The 18,215-nt window shown below is 36.7% G+C and overlaps 1 protein-coding gene across 11 annotated transcripts in view; it reads right to left on the bottom strand.

The window, feature by feature from the left end:
* Nucleotides 1-18,215, bottom strand: part of HACE1 (HECT domain and ankyrin repeat containing E3 ubiquitin protein ligase 1) — a 53,015-nt gene that overhangs the window by 10,685 nt on the left and 24,115 nt on the right. For 7 of the 11 annotated variants that reach the window (XM_030040842.1, XM_030040869.1, XM_041129023.1 and 4 more), the window contains 8 exons: nt 13,910-14,250; nt 10,893-10,961; nt 10,133-10,220; nt 8,251-8,362; nt 8,062-8,159; nt 7,779-7,866; nt 6,585-6,734; nt 1,532-1,728 (listed from right to left, as the gene is read on the bottom strand). In XM_030040842.1, coding sequence (XP_029896702.1) covers nt 1,532-1,728; nt 6,585-6,734; nt 7,779-7,866; nt 8,062-8,159; nt 8,251-8,362; nt 10,133-10,220; nt 10,893-10,961; nt 13,910-14,250 — 1,143 coding nt within the window. Of the gene's footprint in view, nt 1-1,531; nt 1,729-6,584; nt 6,735-7,778; nt 7,867-8,061; nt 8,160-8,250; nt 8,363-10,132; nt 10,221-10,892; nt 10,962-13,909; nt 14,251-16,460; nt 16,573-18,215 lie in introns of all 11 variants that reach the window. The other 4 variants (XM_030040848.1, XM_030040888.1, XM_030040859.1 and 1 more) reach the window with 2 other exon arrangements.

Here is an 18,215-nt window from a genome sequence, read left to right as displayed (position 1 = left end):
AGTGAAGAAGAGACAGTGCCATCTTACAGGTGTTTGTTGACTTCACATTTTGCAGATTCAAATTAAAAAATCAATTACTATTAACAGTTTCAAAGCTACCACAACAGTCATCTGTTTCTTACCACCTTTCGAACAAAAGCTACACAAACTCTCATCGCTTCCTGCCACAGCTAAGGAAGGCTGATGAGCTAGAATGGATGCATCTGTTCCGCACATGTTCAACCACCCTTTTTAGTCTGTGCCTAAAGTCAGAAGTTAACAGTGCAATTTAAGCTACTAATGACTGAGGGTATTCTCGTGTGGGCAAATTTCTAATTTCATGCTAACTGATAACAGTTTTTAAATCGTTGTTATGAAACCACAATTTATGTCAAGTACATTTATTTTATACATTGAGAAGCTAGGACTGCCCAGAAACAAGAATCAACATCCTTGCTTTCTCTGATAGGTAATAAAGAAATTAATCATCCACTGCCCTCACAATTAGATTTGTTTTACCATCTGTATTCTTTCATGAATGACTATATTGCAGGAAACAGTGCAGAATCAGGCTAATAATATGTATTCCTGTTATTGGAATGACAATCTGCCTTAATGAAAATGAGAATTAAGCATACAAGAATGCAGCGCCAATTGCTCCAACACAAACTAAAATGTTGTTAAAACAAATGCTGACACCAAGTGGCCATTTACCAATACAGCAGCTGTCTACACGACTGGTAGAGCAGAATGAATACTGTGTACACAAAGCGAGTTAGGCTAGCTCAACAGAAATGAAAATCAAAACACAAAGCAAACATAAGGATCAAAAGAGTCCATGATACAAGAAATTGCAGGTCTACCCATGACAGTCCTGCAGTTACTCAAAACTACCTAGTGGGTAACTGCAGAATTCAATTAGAATGATGTCTATCCTAATTTCTAGATGATTTTCAAAATCTAGCTGTGTTTTTCCTTATTTGTTTTTGAACTAATGCTGCAGAGAACTCAGGGACTTTCCAAGCTGTTACTATTGAAGTAAATTTAAAAGGTAGATTATTTCCATACAGACCAAGTGACTTGCAAATGGCTGAAAAAGCTTCCTGCAGCCTTTTACTTTGTCAATTATCCATATGTCACTGCAGAGCAATCCAGTGCCATAGGCTGCCCTACCAGGCAGCACACTTTGCAACATTACCTACAATTTTACTTTTAGCAATTGCTGCTGTTTTACCTTCGTGGTATATATACCCATGACTTGACTTTAGGAATACTTGTAACTTTTAAAATAAACCATTCATTTAAAGTTGATCCTATTTTCCTTCCAAAAGTTGTGTCAGAAAGAACAACCTCAAACCTGAACACTAATAGAGACTTTAAATAGTACTATTTCTAACATGCTAAGCTAGAAAAAGGGGAAGAATGTTGGCAACTTTTTTATTTTGTGTATTTCCTTCAAAACGGGTATACCATTTATGCTTCCAGTTACTCAGAAAGTCAGTCCAATTGCTTTTCTTACACTATCAACTTCTGAATAAACCTGTATACTCACCTTGTTTTCCTGTGTAACAAGTATACTTGCACCCCCTGGCTTCAATGGCACTTCTTCCATTGCTCCAAACACATCAGTCTCAACAGAGAAGGTCAGCTCTAAACCCAGATCACTGATATCATTATCTAGAATCCACTGCAAGTTCTTTGCATACTCTGGATCAATAGATGCTACATCCTGATAATTTACAGGTATACCTAGGAAAAAAAAAAAAAAAAAACAGAGACAAAACCGTTCAAATAAATAGAATAAAGCAAAAAGAGTTCTAACTTAATATATGGTAGAAGATTGCCCTCTAGAGAAAAACCAGAATAACGCAGTAATAAAAAAAGGGAAAAAAGAGATTCACTATTACGAACTACAGCAGAACCGTACTTATTACATTTTAAAAGCATTAAAGAATCAAGTTTCCTCTATATGTTTTTCTTCCCAGTGAAGCAAATGGCATTCCACTTGACCAACAATTTGCACGATTTTGGCTCACTAACGGATTTCAGTAAAAGCATCTAACCACATAGAACACACAATGTTAAATGAGTTTCCTAAAAAATCTTAAGAGTTTTCCACATAACTTTTAGAAACCCAAATATCATATTTCTCTATACAGTAATATCTTTTCCCCCAGAAAATTATTTAGAACTGCAGGAGGAAGACAACCTTTCTGTACTTGGAAAACTGTCTCTCTTCAGTTTTCTTCTTTTTAAATCATTTGCTATGAGACCTACTATACAGTTGAAAAAAATTATTTATAGGAATTTTACGTTTTCAGACTGAACTTGCAAGTCATTTAGAAGCATTAACAGGACAGTTGCTAGAAGTTTGACTTTTAGTCAAGTACAGAAACTGCCTCTTTACAGCCCCTTCACAGACATGGCACTCAAACAAATTTGAGCAAATGTGCCCAGAACAAGGTGACCCTGAGTTTGCACAAGAGAACTACCCTCTTCACTACACAAGAAAGCAAATCCCAATTACTTTAAATCTGTCATGATAGATACTTCAATGCTACCCAGACAGATAAATACCTGGGAAAAGGGGCAGGGGTGAGGGTGGTAGTAGGTTTAGAGAAAAGCAAGTTACAGGGAAGTACTCTCTTTGCTTCACCATGTTCTGTGCATTGTGAAGCGTCACAAAGGTGCTCATTAGTAGAAGTCTTAGCACGCTTAGACTGCAGAAGCAGCGTCCCAGAGAATAACACAAAATTCAAAGGTTAGCAGTGGGTGCACACACGTCAGTGCAAAAACTGTTAAAATATTTCCCTGGAAGAGCTGACTAGTGCTGAAATGGTGTGTACACAAGCTGTAAGGTGTTGTTTTTCTAATAAAATCAAGCAATGCTCCAGTTTAAGAGAGGGATAGATAATTTACTAATAAAATTCACTGTCATCCCTCAAAAAAAAAAAATCTAACAGCTGTCTAGTAGTTTCTAGAGGACTTTCACTTTTGCCAGCTAGTAAGCATATGTGCATTTCACATATGAAATGTGGAAATAATGATGTCTCTGAGGGATATAAGCAAAACATGTGGGAAAAGAAGGAGACTGAAAAGTAGGGATCGGGAGACTCCTTTAGAGAAGAAACTGAACTGGAGCGTTACGATGAGACTACACTCATAGGCAGCATGTTGTGGGACCAAAGCACTAAGCTCACTCATTTGCTTGACAGGTATTTCACCAATCAATAGACTCAAGCCAGGCAGTTACAAAGAAACACTATCAGATTTATCAGGAAATAATTTTAATCCCATGAAATATTATGTATCTTTCTTTTGCTATACCCCTAAGGCACCTGTAGTTTAAAAAGGAAGGGAAATCTATCTTAGCATAATTGCAATAAACAGGTATTTCTGTGCAACACAGAACTTCAAGAAGATACTACAGGTAAGCTCTGAGACAAGTTCAGTAAGTATTCAAGGATTTAAGACCTCCAGCTCAAAATACCCTGACTCAGAAATTAATTTTTGCTTTTGTTTATGCCATTTCAAGGAGTATTTTCATTATACTGTGAAAGAGGGGACTTAAGTCTAACAGCAAATAGCACAGTTAGGAATTTATCTCTGCTATGTGTCTTTGTGGGCTGGAGGCAGAAGTTTCCTTTTTCAAACAGAAAAGTAATTGGTTTCTTAGAAAAAATATGAAGTAACTGGACAACAGCACTAGTGACACTATCTTCTTCTCCCCTGTTTAAGCAGAAGGCAGACAGATATGAAGTTTGAGAAAAACAAACCTAAGAGGCCTTATTAATTTCTGACTATATTTCCTGCCTCAGTTCTACATCCGTAGAGTGCAGCCCTAATAAACGTGAAGACCTATGGAATAACGTTTGATTTCACACACACAAAAAAAATCACACAAGCTGCATATCTAACATCTTATAGAGCACATTAGTTATATGTTAGCTGGGTCATCACTGAAGTTGGTGATCTTTCCTTGCCTTCCACATATTGTTGCAGAAAGATCTCAATTCATCACAGTGAAAAAAGCTGATGCACCCACCTGAGTCTCAAAAAAGTAGCTACATTTGTTCATACAGGTTTCGGCTTCTAATTAAGGTACTTCCACATCACGTCTGTTAACTAAAGAGAAGAGATCTTTGAAAGAGGTCCACACTGTTCCTCAGATACAGGAGGTCTTACCACACAACTGGTGGATTCAGTGCCATCAACAGGAAAGGCTACAGAAAACAAGGATCTCAGTGCAAGGTGAGAAACCAAAGGAATGGAAATAGTCTCAGGCTTCGAAAAATTTCATACTCCATTACTCAAGGCCTGACAAGTAGCTGAAGGGAATCTCTATGACTGTAACCTGTTAACTTGTATTTGGCATGAACAACAGTTAGCATAACCCATAGCTGAACCTGAAACAAAAATAAAACAAAAACCCCTCAGGAGCATCTGCTGCTGTGCAACTCTGATACCTTAAGCAAAAAAAGAAGAGATGCAAAAAGCTGAGGGAAAAGGCCATGAAAAGGTTTAAATAAACTACTGTGAGGCAGAAAAAGCAACTACTTTGGGAAGTGGAGGTATAATTTTTCCAGTTCTCTGTGTCTGATAAGTAACAAGAAGCAATAAGAAACCTGTGAACCTTTTGAACTTAAAGAAGTTGAATGTGCACAAACATCTAGAGAGTTAAAGGATGCCTGTTCAACAGAATGACAAGACCTTACTAAGAGGCACTGGTGAGATCATATTAACAGACTACTCACTGCTGTTTGGTTTGCAATAGTCACTCTAGCAAAATGAAAAAAAAGAAGAAAAAAAAAAAGAGTAAACAATATGTAACCTTGTCAATTCAGAAACCAACAAATCCAATATGTAATGAGTCAAACTAGAAAAGAATCCAAATTCCTTATTAGTCATTTCCAAAAGAGGTGACAAGAGCAACACTTGACTATTCTCAAGGTGTCACTGAATGGCAGAAAAATAGGTTTTTCTCATTTGTGAATACATCACATGGAGATTAGCCTGTGAGCGTCATTCTTCTGCTCACACAGAGGAATCTCTTGATGTCAGAGACCAACCCTTAAGTTAGTGCCACACAAAGATATGTCTACTCTGGAACTGCTTTCCTATGTGAAGATCAATGACTAGGGAATCCCAATGCATTGCCAACATGGTACTGCTTCAGATTGGCTGTCCTCCATTGCCTCTTGCCCAGTACACAGTCACTCTCCTGCAGCAGAAAAAGGTACTGAGAGAGAGAAGTAAAATGCATCCCTTTGTCAACAAGATCTTGACAAAGATGACTGAGCCTGCACCACCACCAAACTGCAACAGTGTTCCCTGAACACTTTCAGGGAAGAGAAACAGTAAATCTGAAGTTAAGAGTTGATCTGAGTTAAGAGTTGACCCGGACTCAGCAAACACCACAAGAAGATTGTACGTTGAGAGAATGATTACAGAAAAACAGAATGAGGTGCAAACAATTCCTTGAAAACCTTGCTAGGTCTTAAAGTAAGGACTGGTTCTTGAGGAGAAGTAAAACTTCTGACATTAAGATTAAAGAATAGAGCTTTTAAACACAAAGGAAATTCTGCATGCAGCAGCAAAGGAATTTATGTACTTATAGGAGTAACAGGAATGCAAAGGGAATTTACCCTTTCATCACATCTTCATGCAAGAGGAAAAGTTTTTCATGACAATGCAGAACAGGGGCATCACATTCAACAATCAAGAAGCACAAAGGTTCTCAAATAAGAGCCCTAGATGACAGATACCACCAGCTAACAGCGGTCCTTCTGTACGAAAAAGAAAAGTTACATTTTTATAAAGACTTCTGACCAATCCTCTTGAATGCTACAGTAAGTGTATGAATTGACTTTCCTCAGGAAGGAGACAGCATGAATCTGCATTAGTTCTGAAACACTATTTCAGGAAATAAGCAGTGTTTGTTGAAGTGGGTAGACAGGGAGGTTCGCAAGAGTATGGATTCACCTTGTTAAAACATTACACGACTGAAGAACTGCAGACATACTAAAGAACGCCTGATAGATTTTTGCCAGAGCTCATAAACATTATCAGCTTTGTAAGTCTGTCCTAAGTTAACTAGGGAACGATTATTTTCATTTCTCAAGAATTACATTACATGGCAGAACAGATGAATTTCACAACTGTGATACAAAGAATTGCATACACCACAAAAACAATTGGCTGCACTAGTCTGCCTTTCAGGCATTCCTAGTCAGCAACATTAAAGACAACTAAATTATATGATTATGCTTTAGACAGATTAATGATGCCTTCCTTGTTTTTAATTTAAGATTCATATTCAAATATAAATTGAAAGATTAGCTTTTATTAAAAGTTGCTAACTGTATAAAATTCCCACATAGTTTTGCTAATGTATTTCTGTATCTTGCAACTGTAACAGCTCCTAAGAGAGGCTCAGAGTGGAATAGCAATTACTGCTGTTGTGACTCTGCTGTACATAAAAGATTAGCAAGACATTCATTTCCAAGACTTTTTCATTTTTAATACAAACACAAAAGTAAAAAAGGAAAACGTTTACTGCTAGACAACTGTTATGACTAGTAAACAGGATTTTAATAAAACCATACCAAGAATATGTTTGTAGAATGACCTCGTGAAGTAGATGTTCACTAACTGCCTGTGATTCAGAGCTAGCCCCAGGATCTGGCCTGCAAAACGGAAGTAATTCAAGTGATCTGGATTTACAGAAGAGTTGCTGTTGGGCTGGAAAGTTGTTCCTATAAAATAGAAAGATTATCATATTTCATGATTGACTTTTTTTTTTTTACGTGAAGTTCGTATTTATCAAATACACTAAGCATCTGAAACCACTGAAAGGGTTCTATTTTGGGAGGTTTTGTTTACATCAAAAAAGACGTCAGAAAGAAACATATTAGAATGTAATGACATCCTATTATTACAACAATACTGCTTAGCCACTCTCGAAGGCACCACTCTAAAATAATTATCATCAACATAAAGGTAATGATGATCTGCTAAATTTGGTCCTCCATCTTACTATATCGATCTGTGCATTTTTTGCTCACTCTAATGGGCCACGCTTCTATCAACTTGTGAACATGCTCAAGGAAGGATCAGAATGCGTCTACTTCCTTTCATCTGGCTCCAGCCAGATGCAGACAGGGGACAGTCAAGCCCTGCTCTCCTTGGAAAAGACCACCTCAAGCAGACATCCCTGAACTTTTCCTTTTAACTTTCAGGAACTAATCTAGACCTCTACTGTTAACTGAATTCCTTGCCACTTCCCAAGATTCTGTAAGGTAGAAAGCAAAACATTTATCACTGATGATGATGTGAAAACTTTTATTGATAGAAGATTTGCCTTATATGAAGCACCCGAAAGACAAAAAGTCAAATACAAGGTAGACCTGTGGAAATCAACATCTGGTTTTACCACAAAAATTAACTGATTGAATTTGTGGTTTCCTAACAGCAAATAAAGGAATACCTCCACAGTTCCCTTGCAGATGCAGAAGAAAGGAAAACACGTTCTATGCTGCTCAAAGTGTTATGTTCTTCTACTACCAGGCAGAATAGCATGTACTCATTAAAACCAACTCACTCTCCTCTTACAAGAGAGAACAAAGATCAAGAAAACTTCAAATTAAGAAAAATATTTCATCTGTCATTATAAAAACATACAATCAATAGATCACTTATCCATACATGCAAGATCAATTCTGTCAGTGTTGTTTTTAAAAAGTAACAATCTTATATTCTGAAACCCTAAAATTAGGGGGAAAAAAAAGGCAGACACATACCATCAGCTGACTGGGTAAATAAGGCATAATCTGGGTTAACTATTTCACTGGATAAGATATCAAACCACTCACGCACCACACCTTGTCCCTGCATGTCAAAAGAATAAAACATATCAGTACATAGAACTTTCACTGTACAAACAGTTACGCTGGGTTACTACATATTTCTTAATAAAGTATACAAGTTATTTAAAATTAGGATTTAGTTCAAAACAATACTTGTGAAAGAATTAATATTTCCAGATATAAATACCATAATGGAAAACCATGCAATTTTACCCACCATGCCTTCTTCTCCATGAAATCTCACAGCAATCCCCTGCTTTAGTTTTGCACAATTTGCTTTAGACACAACTTCACAGCTACTCCTAAAAATAGAATCTAAGTACAAAGCACCAATTAATTTTTTATCTTAATTCATTATATTTCAATGTTTTTCAAAGATATACTAATTCCATTTATAACACAATACCTCTGTGAACCAAAAGGATATCATTTTCATTGACAGGCCTGTGCACCATGTCCGAATCTGGCTGCCCAGCATGCAGATGTTCATAGAACCATTCACAGCGATCTTTAAATGGCTACAAAACAAGGGGTAAGCCATATTATATAGATGCATTCAACTGAATTAATTCCTTTCTCATAAACATGACTGGAAAATGGCTCTGCATACTTCTCAATTCATTTGAGAAGTGCAGAGAGTCACTCAGTGCTACCTCAATACGCTACACGGTATTTTGGGAAGAGGAAAGGACTAGACACGCCCTTGAGTGATGGCTGAAGTCTGGTACACAGAAAGACTGGACCACCAGTTATCCAGAAATAGCTATCGGAGTTCACCACACAGGAGAAAAATAGCACAAAACTTCTTCCAGGGCAGGGGGGAAGGAATCTAGATAAGAAGTCACTGGCTTCTGTAACACTACTTATTATCAACCACAGCTGAGCAAAGAAGCACAAGTGATATAAACAAGTCATATTTGTAGTAAAGTTGATCAGCAATAAAAAACAGCCCAAAGGAACCAGAAACTTTCCAAAGCAATTTCTAGGTGAGAAGGTCCTAGCTTGCTTGACTCAGTATTTAGATTGATATTTTGCAGTTCTTCCGAGACAGATATGACACAAGTATGGCCTCTCTCATCTGTCATAATTCACAGCACATACTTCTAGTTGATCTCACAAACAGGGTATCAGTTCTCAGGGTCTCTTCATGATTCGTAAGTAATGAATTTCAAAAGCACACATTTCAACCAAAGAATGAGTAAACAATACACCTACACCATGTCCTCAAATTGAAACTGGATTACCAAAAACAATGTACATTTAAAAACAAAGGCACATTACTGTTCACAACTAAAGAAATAAACCTTTTGGAACAGACCCTCCACAATTACTGGGGGTGCGGAGGGGTGTCCTGGTTGGTTAGAAGAATTTTACCTTTGTTTACAGCAAATTCTGTCTTTGACCAAAATAGTTTCATGTAAGGAATCTTTCCAATAGAAAACAAAGCAAAAGTAAACCAGTGTGTCCTAAATGAAGGAGTTCCAAATAGCTCATTATCACCCAAAGACCATCTACATTTGTAATAGAACAAATACACGGCTCTGTTCCTGAGCTACATGTAGACAATCATAATCTTCTAAAGGTAAGCGATGAAAACGTGGCAGATGCTTAACGCTACAGTGTTATATAAAGCAGCAGACTTCCACAGAGGGGTTTGCTCGCTAATTTTTCCACTTAACTACACTAGCCTTCCCTAGAGTAGCTGTTTAGTCTTGAATTCATGTCCCATGTTAAACTGAGAAGTGAGTTTAAGTTATGCAAGACATCAGGATTTTACTCAAAAAGAAACCCAAACAAACAAGAGAAAACTGTAGGAAACAGAGCAAAGGGTAACAAGACAACATGATGTTTCACTGAAGGAGCTACCGCTAATTAACTATGGCCAAATCAACTAATAGTGGTGTATTTATCCTCTGGTTTGTCTCAAAATGTAAGTCAATTAAGGAAAAAGCACAGCATTTTAAAGCTCAATCTATTAGATGTGCACAAACAGATTTAATAATAGCAAGTTACATCTGTTTAACTGGAAGTTTGACTTGTAAGACATTTAACAGTGGTCATCTCAAATGGACTTACACATGTATTTTAAAGAATTAGAAGTACGGAAATCTGGCTGCCATGTCTGTTTAATGTGATCTTTCAACATCCCAGATTCAGAATCACTGGAGGCCACACTTAGTTCTTCCATCCTCCCCAAATGGATTTTTATTTTTAAATATTATTATTTTTAAACACAACACCCTCTTTATATTCACAGAAAATATAACTAAGCATCTCCTGACATTTACCTGAGCTTTTATGATGTGCATAAATCTGGACATTAGTTCAGGACACTCAAGAAGAAAATGAAAGTGATCAAAAATTATTTTGGGATTCCTGAAAGAAAAATAGGTTAGAAGCCTGTTAGAGATCTAATACTAATGCTTCATGATACACAAAGTCTACATAAAGAGACAATGCAATCAATCATATAGAAAAGTTCCAACAGACTCTTCTATTTTGTAACAGTTTCCTAACTCTTGTTTCCAAATGACTTATACTACCCATCCTTTGAATATGGAGGATTACAAGCAGCTCTCCAGACAGAAGCAAGGTTATAAACTGGGCAGTCCCAGAGAAACGCTGGAAACAGTCAAGTGTACAAAGATGGTTTAGACTCCTTTAAGAAGTCATTAAGTATAACATATTTGAGGAAGAATGAAAGTTTTCTTCTGCCTCAAAAGGGAAGGCTTTATATGGAACAAAGATGACGAAAGAATCCATTAAGGAAATTATTCTGTTGCTCTGTGAAAAAGATTTTGTTCACAAAATCTCACAGAACCTTACAAAAAGATCGCTTACATATGCAGAAGAGTTCATTTAAGCCTGAGCTCTGAATCATTAATATACACTCCCTTAAATTTGGCAGGACCATTAAAATGCATATGGTACATATGTCACAACAATAACCTAAAAATACAACTCAGAAGAAAAATAGGAGTCTGAATTATTTTGAGGGAGGAAAAACAAAAAAAAGAAATTAGAATTTCCATATTTCTTGGAGCTTACCGGTTAACAAAACACTTAAGGACATCATCATGCTTACAGACAAATTCTATAAAACGAGGCGATGTCATCCTGTTCAAAAATCATAAGATGCTTTTGGTTAATGAAGTTGGAAAGAATTTGAATTACATAAATTTTTGTCTTTTTTTTTAATACTATGCAAATAGAAACTGATGGTTTTTTAACTAGTCGATCATGAAATGAAGTACTCAGCAGCATTAAGATTCATAACAAACTAACAGAAAAGGCAAAAATGCCAGCAATCAAGCAACCTGACCACTAACTATATGAACAAGAAAAGCTCAAACTAATGGAGATACACAATTTTCTATTGAATCCTTCCAGTTTTCAATACAACAATGGAAGCACATACATGGAAGGACTGATATTATATGTACAACATACACGATACGCACATTGCTCTACATTCTTAAGAGTTCATTGTATAAAACTCCCACCACGCACCTTGTAAGTTGTGGTAAGTGAGGAAAAGAGCCAGGAAGAAATAACATTACAAATGTAACAAACTTAATAATGGGGGCAAGGTAGTATTTAATGACTTCATGAAATAACAAAGCTACTTGCCAGACAAGCGTCTCACACACTAGTATGGAATTTTATTTTTTCTCTTATATATATCTGGAGAACAAGGGAAGGATTAACATCGGTGCAGATTTTACTCCATTTAGTTACATCTATGTTCAGCATTTTTTTAAAAAGAGAAATTCTTAATTGGATCCTTCAGCAAAAGCTAAGGAATACTTGCAAACAAGAATAAAACCCTCTCATGAAGTGACTTGAAAGGTTGTGAAAAACAGTACTTTAAAAAGTCCAGGATAACAGTCCTAGAACTGTTGCTGTTCCCCAGACCAATTTAGACAAGAGCTGCTCATTTTATATAAAACTGAGCTATTTTGTTCTCTCCCTTACTCTGTTTTGAATACACAAGTCTCACCATATCCTTCCCCTCATCCGCACAAAAAATAAGCTAATAAAATCTTCCAGAGACCAAATATGAACATTTTAAACACACTTCTGGTCTGAGAGATGATCTGAAAGTATTAAACAACTAAAAGAGTCTTCACTGAAAGGAAATGAACTCTCTCTACCTGTAAACTGCCACACAAGCTGTAAGATGCAATATACAGAGAAAAAAAAAAAAAAAACAACCAAAACCAAACCAACCCAACCCCCAAACTTAGCATACACTCATCAGTTTTGATGCTGAAAACTTGGAACATTGTATTTCAGTATATTAACAAAGAATGCCTAGATTCAGTATCAGCATTTGCAGAAGAAAAGCAATCGTGGCAAGTAAAAGAAAATAACCTCAATATTTCAAATGTTAACCAGCATGAAATGCCAGCTTTATTGTATGAATATTAGGTAGAATGGAAAACTATGAGTACTGTTTACTCTCCTCAATTAAACATAAAGACACCCAAACCTAAAATTACAGCCATTTAAAATTATTTTGTCTGAAAATGTCATTTGTTATAATTTCAAACGTTATTTGAAGGTGGCAGCAGTATTGTTACACCATTGTGCCATTTACTCCTACTAATATGAAAACTTCAGTAAAACAGAGTAAGTCTTAGATCTTTGTACTTCTCTACACAGTTCTGAAAAGCCCTAACGCCAACACAGAATTCAGGTGTGGTCTGACTTACTTTCCTGCATCCCAGGGAGTTCTCCCAGTTGCCACTGAAACAGTTCTTACTCTGCTGACTTCCATGATAATAACTCTCAGTTAAACTTACGTAGTATCCACCCGAGTTCTCCCTAACCTAAAGCTTAAATTATGCATAGGGACAGACCCATTGGGCAAGGCCCATCAGCAAGTCAGCTGGACACAGGGAGACAGTCACCTCTCCAACTGACTTTTGGTATAAAGAGATAAATTGGAGGGGGGAAGTGTACTTGATCACTTCTATAAGCATTTCTGCTTTTCATTTGGCTGCCGTAAATACTGCTTTACTGGCATTTTATCTTAGTAAGGTTTGATGGAGATTTCAAGGGAAATGGCTAAACAGCAGTTCCTTTTTCAAGGTGGAATAAAATTGAAAGTACTGAGGTCCTTGTAGAACATGCTGATCCCCAGATTGTCTTCCAGAGCGTCCACAGAGGAGTGTGCCCCAGACAAACAAGTACTGGCCAACTTAAATGCTTTTATTCCACTCTGTCTGGCAGAGAAAGAAAAACCTTTACAGTGGCTGGGGAATAACCAAGAGTTGTCATGTAGTGGGAACCTTGCTTCTAGATTCCTCAGGGAGCTTCCAATACCACCATACTTGCCTAATCCTCCACTCAAGAGGGTCAAAGGATCCCTTCCTTGCAAGTTCACAAATATAATCCATAACAATCTTGGACAGACTAAGACCTCAGTTACAGTGGAGACACTTCTTTTCTTTTCAAACCAGACACTGATGGTATTAAATTTGCCTAAGCTGTAGGGCGTATTCCACACAAAACTATGTTTGCCAACTCGGGACAGGATTCCAAGTGAGCATTACTTTGAGACTGAACTCTCCTTGTTATAAACTTCTGCAATATAACTAAACAAGTTTTGCCCCAGCTGTCATTTTCATACACAAAGATAATCCACATTTTTTTCTGAGCTTACAGCTGCTCTTGTTGGATAATCACATTAAATTCAGAGATAATTTCACATTAGGAACCAACAGCAAGAACAGCTAAGTTTCAAGAGATCAAAATTACATTACCTGCTAGTATCCCACATGATTACAAAGAGCCATTAGACGTTCAATATGAAATCTGCCCCAATGCAGCTACATTCATAGGCAGCAGCACTATGGAAAATTTGCTGTGCTGTTTGGTGCCATTAAAGCCAGAAGAAAAAAAAAAAAAAGGCATTCAAATAATTGAACTAGTGAAAGCATTACGAAGTATATCCTTGACTGCCACTAATATCATCTGGTCAGCACCAACATTTTTCCAAGAAAGCATATATGATTTTAAAATGGTAACAGTTTAGGTTACCAACAGGATCTTCTCCTTACCCCTGAGGCATCTGACAGGAGCAGCACATATAAAAGGCTTGAATGACAGCACTTAGCCTGTTTGCTGTCATGGAGATAACATCCTGGCAATCAGCACAAGCTTCCTGCTTCCCGGCAACATCGTATGTTTTCGACTCGCCAGCATCCATGGATAGCTCTTTTCTGCCCTCGGCTCCTGCAGCGGCAAAGGAGGGCGTAGGAGCATCAGCATCCTGGTGATCTGGTCCTTTTTGCTTCAGTAAAATAGAAGTAATGTTGGCAGAATCCCTTTTGTTTTTCATCAGCTCCGTGGCTATAAGAACAAGCCATTCATCTAGAGAATGCCAGAGCAGTTCCAGCGGCTGCAATAAACACATGCAAAAACAGACGAAAAAGGAACATGTTGACATTAGATAATATTAATACTGTGATAATCCTCTTAAGGCAAATAAATATCATGCACATTTAAAAGCTTTAAATGATCCTTTAGAAGTCATGTTAGAGATAAGAGTCAAATACTCATAAAAAATTCTGTACTTGTAGCCATAGAGCACAAAGAAAATTCCATATAGAAGGAAAATAATCAAGAGGCAGATGGAATAGAGACAAAATAATTTAGAACGGGTGAAACACTGAACTACTTAACAGAGTTTGGCCTCACAGTTGTTACACAGCACCCTACCGCCTGACTGCTGCAGTAAATAATACACATGTTGAGTTTCCAGAGTAAGAGCACATCAGTTCTTTAAGACCCTGGTCAAAGAAACTCCCTCTGCCAGGTAGATGGAGCAAACTCCAGACAACACCACTGAGATTCAGACTCATGCACATATCTAGTAAGATGTGCTTTACGCATAGCGTGAGCTCATACAGCTCATTTTGATAGTACCCCAGATGTCTCGGAGTAAGGGTCACTAATACTTAGCTTTATGAAATGGAAACAAGTATCAGCAGAATCTTGTACCCATTTTTAAAGCTATAAATTTTATTTTATTTCAACAAAGTTGCTCTTTATTCACTACCACCAGCTTAAACCCAATATAATTGAAACCTGGTACAATTCCATCACTACACATCTGCTCTGAGGTGCAGGCCTACTACAGAGAAGAGAAAGGGCTGAAAGACCTGTGGCTTTCTCATGAGCATTTAAAAAAGAAACCATGAGGGCTGACTGTGCTGTCCCTTAATGGTGTTTAAGGGGACATTTCACAAGCATACAATCTAGTGAGCACAGGCATATGTATCCTACAGGGAGGCAATTCTGACTTAGAGTCTTTCATAGCATTCCAAAAATAAGTGAATTTCTAAATGCACTCCTTTTTCCATATATTACTGTTGCATCAACATTTTTCACCAATTAAAGCATTCAAAGACTTAGCAGATACTGAAAATTATGTTTTCATCTTCTAAAGTTGCCTTTTAAAATTAAGAGCTATTCACAGCACACTGCACTAGAAGTCTACACTGTCTGGAGCACTGTCAGTACACCTCATAGCGACACACTCTCAATACACAACAAATTACTTCTCATAAAAGCGGTGTATTAAAAAATTCTGTTGAAATTTACCATTAAAAAATTTCCCATTATGCTTCCATTTTTTCCCAATAAGAATTTTGGAGAAAGCCACCCTGATCTCTAAGACTGGTAGGCTTTGCCCAACATACTGTATGACACTCAACCCTTGTACTCCTACATGTTTCTGTAGAAGGTGATCTGAATACCTCCAGTGTAGGGACTATTTTCTACATAAACGTCTGCCATACAGGATCAAGTTCCTTTCTAAGACCTGCCTGGCAGACCTTCACCACAAAATGTAATGTAGAAAAACTTTCTAATGGAAAATAGGATTCATTGAATATACGGAAGAATTAAAATGCAGCTGTGTTCTTAACATCTAACTCACAAGAAACTAGGTAGCTATATACTAGAATACTGAAATGTAGTTTTCTTCTCCCAAACTTTTCAATGCTTAGCTTGCCAGACACTGACTTTCCACTAATATCTTGTGTTTTATCTTTTATTTCCCACAGACTCAGTATGCCTTTCAGAACCCTTGCAACTGATTTGTTTTTCGAAAGCTAGTTTTTCACAGATTCTGATCACAAACTCATTCAAAAGTATAGTCAAGCATAGTGACTTCAACATTTCACTTTTTTTTTTTTTCTAGTCTAACTTCAGGATATAAAGCACTCCTCTAAATATTGCCCACCACCTCCATATCCATGGCTGTCAACATTTTATGTTAGCACCCACGATCAGACCTTTTCACAGGTCTCACATTTCATATACTCACATTTTCAATCCCTTCCAAGCTAGATTACAGTGGCAACTCATCAAAATACGTTCAGTCAGTATACTAATACAGAAAACTTCCTCTAAAATTGTCAATATGGATCTCAAATTTAAAATCTTTTAAGTTCCATGTTGACTTTTTTAATACAGATTTAACTCCCATTTTGGAGCAGCAACCTCTGTGGCTTCCTTAATAGTCTGTACTAAACAGTTAACACAGCCTATATTCAAGAAACTCATAAAAAACAAAAACCAGAAAAGGAGTTCTTTGTCACTGACCTGCATGTCCCACATGCAAATACTGGTACCAATGAAGACATAAAACTGCCACGTCTTCAAGTAGACTCCACACCATTGTAATAATTAGAGATATAGTGGGCTTTTTTCCCTCCTCCCAAAAAGCGAAAAGGACCATCGCAACCACATTTTCAAGGAAAGGACAAAAAAGAAAAGAAAAAGGAAATGGAACGTAGGAATAAGAGAGAACAGGAAGTCACCCAACTGACTCAGCACTATGTCTAATCTCCCACTACCCAGTTACTGTAAATTCAGGGAAGAACAGGCTAATCCAACCACAACTGAAGATTAATTTAGCGTGGCCAGACCTGTGTGCCCTATTCCCAAATAAGAATAAATTCTCATCAGCAGTTTTGTATTTCCGAGTTTGGAATTTAAATCAACCTTAAAAATATCATGGAGACAACAGTGGCCCTAATGAAGGGCTGCCTCAGTTTTAATACTTCTAAAATAAATAAATTAAAATAATAGCAATAATAATTTTAAAATCATCCTGAAATTTTTTTTTGTTAGTTAATGCAACAGTAGTAGATATTTTGCTCATTTATTAAAAAACATATAAATGTTGTTTTTTACACAATTAAGAATTACTGATATTTTCTGGGACAACTGTGCCAGTTGTGTAATGTAAGTCTACTGCACAAAACTTAACTAAATTGAGGAACAATTATTTCAGCATACAAAGTAGTTTGGGCACACAGATAAATGATTCTGCTGAAATACAATTTCCTTCACAAATTGCAGTTGAATGTTTTTGTTTGTTTTACAGTGAGTTCTGAAATGATCTGGGGATGAAAAGCATTAAACTCCCCCCCCCCCCCCCCCTTTTTGGGCTATGAACAAACAAAAAATGCAAGGAGATGAGGTCAGCTACTCCTAAAACCTTGAAGAAAGAAAGGCAGCAGAATATCTACACAGAAAGGTAACAGAGTATCTCACTGCAGATAGTTCCTGTATTAAGCACGTTTAACATCTGCTTGTTATTTAATCTGGTATATTTAAACCAATTTTCATGAAACTGTTAGAAAATGCTGTATTTAATAAAATATTCTTGTGATGTGGGTAGGGCTTTGTTTTTTGAAAATGGAAATCTGGTTAAACTCACAATTTGCCAATCTAGTTCAATATATTTTAGTGAACAACTCTAAAGGACAATTATTACATTGCATACTGTACAATGTATTACATTTTGCACACAGTATTTTTCATACTCTAGCACTAGTTTTATATTCATTATATAAATCAATTCATTATTAAAACTATTCTGCTATCAGAAAAAATGAACATTTGGTGCTTTTTTTTTTTTTTTTTTTTAAATAGTCTAATGCTTTCCTTCTTTCCAAGAGAAGTAATTTAAATAAAAACTGAGCTACCTAACTAAATATAGCCGGAATTAAAAGTATCATCTTTCATGACCTTATCGATATAGCTGTCTTAAAAGTCATTAGAAGTAACCTGACGAACACATATCATCAAATAAATGCAGTAATTTCAAAATATTGTTTTCACAACACTCTGGAAGAAATTCGAAGGTGAAGGAAAGTTCTCATGTAATCACTGGCATCTAAATTTGGTGATATGAACTGTGCCATGTAAGAGTATGGAGGAAGACAGGGAAAAAAAAAGAGACTACCCTTCAGTTCTTACTATTTAAGTGCTCTGAATAGTATGTCAGTTATATACCCAAAGCAGACTGAGTGGCACACAAGAAACTGGGACTGCTTTACAGAGGCAAGC

The sequence above is a fragment of the Aquila chrysaetos genome, chromosome 2, assembly GCF_900496995.4.
Source record: "Aquila chrysaetos chrysaetos chromosome 2, bAquChr1.4, whole genome shotgun sequence".
Taxonomy (NCBI): domain Eukaryota; kingdom Metazoa; phylum Chordata; class Aves; order Accipitriformes; family Accipitridae; genus Aquila; species Aquila chrysaetos.
Note: the sequence above shows the minus strand (reverse complement) of the source record. Positions and strands in the feature narration are given on the sequence as shown.